Below are 5,429 nucleotides of genomic sequence, written 5' to 3' on the forward strand. Positions count from 1 at the left end.
TTATTGGGTAACTACAAATAGGTCGATATATCCATACAAATCTGCTCTGGTCTAAAGTTCTCGCCTAAAAGTGAAAATGGACCAAAAACTTCATTTTTCTAGGGAAAATGCGTCAAATGAACAACTTTCTCCCTAAGAAAATGTGCCGATTCAAAAAATACAATGCGCAATCACCTAAAAAAAATGCCAAAGAAGCGGAAACACGATCCATCTGCCCACTCTGAGGCCGAGTTGCGCTAGAGCTCTTCGTTAAGTTCAAGAAGAGATTGATGAAGGGAGGATGGAAGCAAAAATGTGGTTTTTTAATCAAATTCAGCCTGAAACCTCAGAATCACGTGGATGTATGAGTTCCATCTATCTCTCATTCTTGTATAAATGGACTCTTGCTGTAACTAAGGACGAATAGAAATGGTTTAATATAGCACTATTATGTGCCTTTATTATTCGGTCTTTTGGTAAATATTATCAACAAAAGTAAATCGTAAATTTTTTAATATGTGTAGACATAACTTCAAATGCGTATGGAAGTAAAGACGCATTAGGTTGCTAGTAAGATATTTACAGGGACATCTTACTTTCAGAAAACTGCTGCCAATTAGTTGATTGTCCATTCTGAATAATATGTGGGGGAAAATATCATTTTTATAGCGTTATTTTATTGAAATTGTGAAAACCCATGTTCTATAAACAATATAATTAGAATTATTGTGCTTGCATTTTAAACTTTTTTTCTAAATAAATCTATAGTAGTAAAATAAATTTATACTACATAAATTTATAGTATATATACTATATAAATTTATAGTAACTAAATAAACTTAGAGACTGACGCTTAGTCTTTCTGACTAAATGTCAATCTATCACTGCCACTCCTAGTGGCTGATTTATCTGCTACGGCCAACTCTTCATATTTTAGCCTTTTGATTTGCTTATAAGTTTAACTCTGGCACATAGGCAAACTTTAAGGAAACTCACAGGACCCCTAAAATCTCCAGATTCTTACGATTCAGCCTGATGGTTATTTATTGTCGTATAGTTTATCGATTGTTGTCGTATAGTTGGATAATAAGAGACTCGGAGGTATTGATTTTGCTGACGATATCAGCCTCCTAGAGTCCTGCAAATAAAAGCTCCAGCATTACCTTAACCAAGTAAGGGACACTGCCGAACCTTTTGGCCTTAAGATAAATACCAACAAAACAAAAGCATGGCGAACACTGGATCTCCACTCGACCTACGATGCAATAACCAGACGATAGAGGAAATTGTAGAGTTCAAATGCTTAGGAAATACCATCCACAATTCAGGATCATGTCAGCGAGAAGTCAAGTTAAGAATCGGCCAGGCTAATACATCTTCCAGGAAACTGTCTCAAATTTGGCGCAGCCAGAAGTACTCTCTCCGACTCCAGCTGAGGCTATTCAACAGCAACGTCCTTTCAACGCTTTACTATGGTTCTGAAACTTGGCACACAGATCAAATACTTGAAAAGAAACTTCTCGCGTTCGAAAACATTTACTTAAGGGGCGAAAGCAGTCCAAGTCGCTTGGATATCTCTTTAATGTTAAAGAAATTTTGTTTGTTTAAAGAAACAGATATATTAGAGAACTTAAATTGTGGTTCATCTGATTTGGGAGACTAATGGCTATCATTTGGTCAGGTTCACCTTTTTTTCTTATGCTCCCTCTATTTTTTAAATGCATTTTTATACAAAAACTCTTTTGGCTTTGTTCAAGAAAACGATATTAACAACTTTAATAAAATTCATACTAGCTTGTAAATATTTTTAACCCAAACTATTTGTTCAGACAGTTTATGTTGATTTTACTCAATTAAAGGCTTTTTTTGATCGTTTTTTTTCACTGCAATCGATTTGGAGTTACGGAACCCTCAAGTTGAACAAGGGTTGTTTAATTTTCGGGTCAGTGTTGCAATTAATAGGCGCCGTGTCCTGTGCATGATACCACTAAACTTGAATAAACATGTCGTATCTGCTGTATGCCGTTGTTCAAAACTAATCAAAATATATCAAGGATTGAGCAAGTTCTATTCAAGAGATTGAAAAACTTTTTGAGTTATAGGAAAAAAGCGCAATAAAAGAGGACTTAATTTAATTAACGTGCAAAAGGGCAGGGAACAGTTAAAACAAATATACGTGAAACGTGGAAGACCAAGACTTCCAAAGTATTTGCTTGACTTGGAGGAAGTATCTATGACTAGGAAACCATTATAGAACCACCGAGACTAAAAACAATAACAGGTGGCCGCAATCTAACTTATGAAATCTTGAAGACTGCTCGTTGGATAGTCAATGTGCCTTATTTTGTGAAAAGCTACGAAGATCTTGTAATCAAACATGTAAGTACGAACTTTTAATTTTATAGAAAAATAATATGGTTTCCTAGCCTGACCCCAAAGATGGTTACATTAACCACCCCTCCCTCTCCAAAAACAAAAAATTGAACAAAACAAAGAACTGTAGAGGTTCAGAATAATTTAACGGTACTTATTTAGAAAGCGGTAAGTACAAGAGAATTGTATCGCGAGAACAGATAGACATTTTATCGGGTAATGCCTGGATGATGTATAAACATAGGTTACGTATTTAATATATTCTATGTTTTACCACCCCCCTAATGTGCAAATATATAGCTCAAATATGTTTCAGAACTATTTTATTTTCGTCCTTTTCTGTTTTATTTCATTGGCATTAACGAAATTTCACTTCTCTTGTACTTACCACTTTCTTAACAAGTACCAATTTAACGCTTATGCTGGAGTGCCATTTTATGGGTATTTTCCGTACTAGATTTTAAACTACTGTTTTTTAGTATTTTTACTTATAAAAAAATAAAAAAAATCATTACTTGTACGATATAACCCTGACAGTGGCAGACCCTGGGGGTGGGGGGGGGTGCCCCCCCCCCCTAGCGTAGTCTAAAGTAGTGTAAGGTACTTATTTAGCTCAATTTTACTTTAATTAAAATTGCACATAACGTAAGTTTATCGGATCAACCTATTTTGCACCCCCCTAAAAAATTTGTTTATACCAGCCTTTTTTGCGCCCCCCCCTAAAAAATCCTGGATCTGACCCTGACCCCTGACCTGATATTGCTCATCTAAGTAGAAACGGGTTCTCTTACACATAAACCAAATTAAATGTACCTAAGTATTATAAAAATGAATTGCTTTAGAAACAAATTTCGGCTATATATTTGCTTATTAGGAGGGGGGTAAAGCAAAACGGATCTTCAAACATAATGTATTAGGCACAATTATTTTCCATATTATGAATTAAGAATTGTTTTCTAGTTTAACACTGTCCAAATACTTTACCAACACCCCCCCCCCCCCTTAGGTGCAAATATATTGCCCAAATTATATATTTCCCATCTATTCTGTCACTTCTCTTTGTCTTGTCTCATGCTAAGCTGAAAGAAACGAGCGAAAAAAAACCGGTTCTACAATGTGTCAATGGATGAACCACTTGAGTGCTCACGGCTCACGGCTATACCATACAAGTAGCCTACCTAAAATTCTCTTAAATCTTGATAAAATGTATGTGGGTATCTTATTTTCTTATTAAACAAGGAGTTCTCACCCTTTCCGATGTTTTCGAAAATTGGTGCCCCTGCATTTGTGTGCAATTTACTTTCATTTATTTATTGATTGTTGGATTTAAGTTTGATGTGTGTCAGAGTAAAATGCATAAATAAAGACTTGGACTCACGGATGCCTTGATTTGCTGCAATAAATTTCTTTGATTTTTAGGTGGAATCCCAGTAAGTGACATGCTTTGGAGGCTACCATTTGAGAGATTCGCATGTTCTAACTAAGGGTGACCAAGATGCAGCTTGACAAAGGGATAGTTATCCGTACGAAACCAAAGGATCCATGTAATACTTGTTGGTTCCCGTAAATAAAATACAATATTAACTATGTACCTCAGTTTCTACCATTTGAAGCCAGGAATGATTGCGAGGACCCAAAAATCGAAGGAAAAAGTGAAGTGCCGATTTTGAATCCAAAAGCTCAATCTATCGACCTCAAAATTAAGGAACAAGAATTTCTGTTGCCCAAGAGGTTCTTGATATGGTCGTTACCCATAATCTTATCCATTGTTCCTTTTACTTGCCTAATAACTTGAAGCTTATTTTTTTACCAGTCCCTGCTCCCTTTAATCCAAGTCTGAACCTTTTCTAATCGCAGATGGAACAAAATTATCCTGAATATGTGGGGAACTACCAACCTTTTGAAGTACCACTCTTTACGCTAAGGTTTATTAAGACTTGGGATGTTTTGGAATTAAGATCATCCTTCCCTCCGTAACTACAAAATAAATAGAGAACCCCATTCTAGAGTTTCAAGGAAATTTCTAGTCGTTTTTCACAAGTCAAAATGTATTGCAAACCAACCAACAGGGGATGGGGGTATTAATTTTCGGGGGGTGTCTCACGGGGGGAGGGGTCTTTTTCGGAGAGGGGACGCCTATACTAATTTCCGTTTTTACTGCTGTGACAAATTAAATCTCATACCATGAATTATCCCCCCCCAATGTCAAATTCTTAGCCAATGTCTTATTTCAGGAGTAGTAATCTATCTAATACATTCAAGCGTACATTCAAGCGTACATTCACGCCTACAAAAATATACAGTGTGGTTTCACGTGGACATTGCAAAAAAGCTGGCAAACCTTTACCTATAAAGTGGTCAAACACGTTTTGAGAGCATAGTCAAGGTTGTATAACACAACCAGACTGGCTTTTTTGTTATTGATATCAACTGTACAAGAATATGCAGCGTAGCTTCACGTGCACATTTTTAAAAACAAGCTAGCAACCTATAAAGTGGTCCAACATGTTTTGAGAGTATGGTCGAGATTATAAAACACAACCAGAGTGGTTTTTAAGGCAACATCCGTTTTATGGGCCAATCAGAGACAGCGGAGGTTGCTCAATATACAGTAAATTGATTGGTAATTGGGTTAAAATAAAAAAGAGTGATTTACATTCATGCTTTAGATTTTGTATGTAATGGCCATTCATTACGATTAAATTTACATAATGTTTTAACATACCATGGATAATACACTAAATATTATTGATGTTGAAGCTATGCCTACTTCGATTTATAATGTGAGTACAGCTTAGTAAATTTCTTAATTTATTTCCGAATAAAATCATTTTACCATCTCTCCAGTAAATTCAAATTTCAGGGGGCATAGCCCTCCCCCCACCCCTACAAACCCTCCACTCTGATGATTCTAGTAGCTAGAAAACGTAATATACCCACTTTTTTCTATTATTTAAAATTGATCCCCCCTCCCCTCCTCTGTTTACGAGTTTAATTCATTAGAAATAGTTCTTTTCTTTCGAAATTTTCTTTCTCCCATTATCAAAAATCTTTTTCCGGTCTAAAACCACCTGTGT

At 35.8% G+C, this 5,429-nt stretch overlaps 1 protein-coding gene across 1 annotated transcript; it reads left to right on the forward strand.

Annotated features, from left to right (window-relative positions):
• Positions 1-1,207: 1,207 nt before the first annotated feature.
• Positions 1,208-1,642, forward strand: LOC148944847 (uncharacterized). The gene has a single exon (XM_089099487.1). It carries the CDS (start codon positions 1,208-1,210, stop codon positions 1,640-1,642), a length of 435 nt encoding a protein of 144 aa, XP_088955613.1.
• Positions 1,643-5,429: the final 3,787 nt, after the last annotated feature.

Source organism: Artemia sp. Qi Xiang Cuo, chromosome 13 (assembly GCF_049724085.1).
Source record: "Artemia sp. Qi Xiang Cuo chromosome 13, ASM4972408v1, whole genome shotgun sequence".
NCBI lineage: Eukaryota > Metazoa > Arthropoda > Branchiopoda > Anostraca > Artemiidae > Artemia > Artemia sp. Qi Xiang Cuo.

Bases quoted from the DNA above. Each gene is read 5' to 3' on its own strand.
- LOC148944847 (XM_089099487.1), top strand. From the start codon at position 1,208: ATGGCGAACACTGGATCTCCACTCGACCTACGATGCAATAACCAGACG.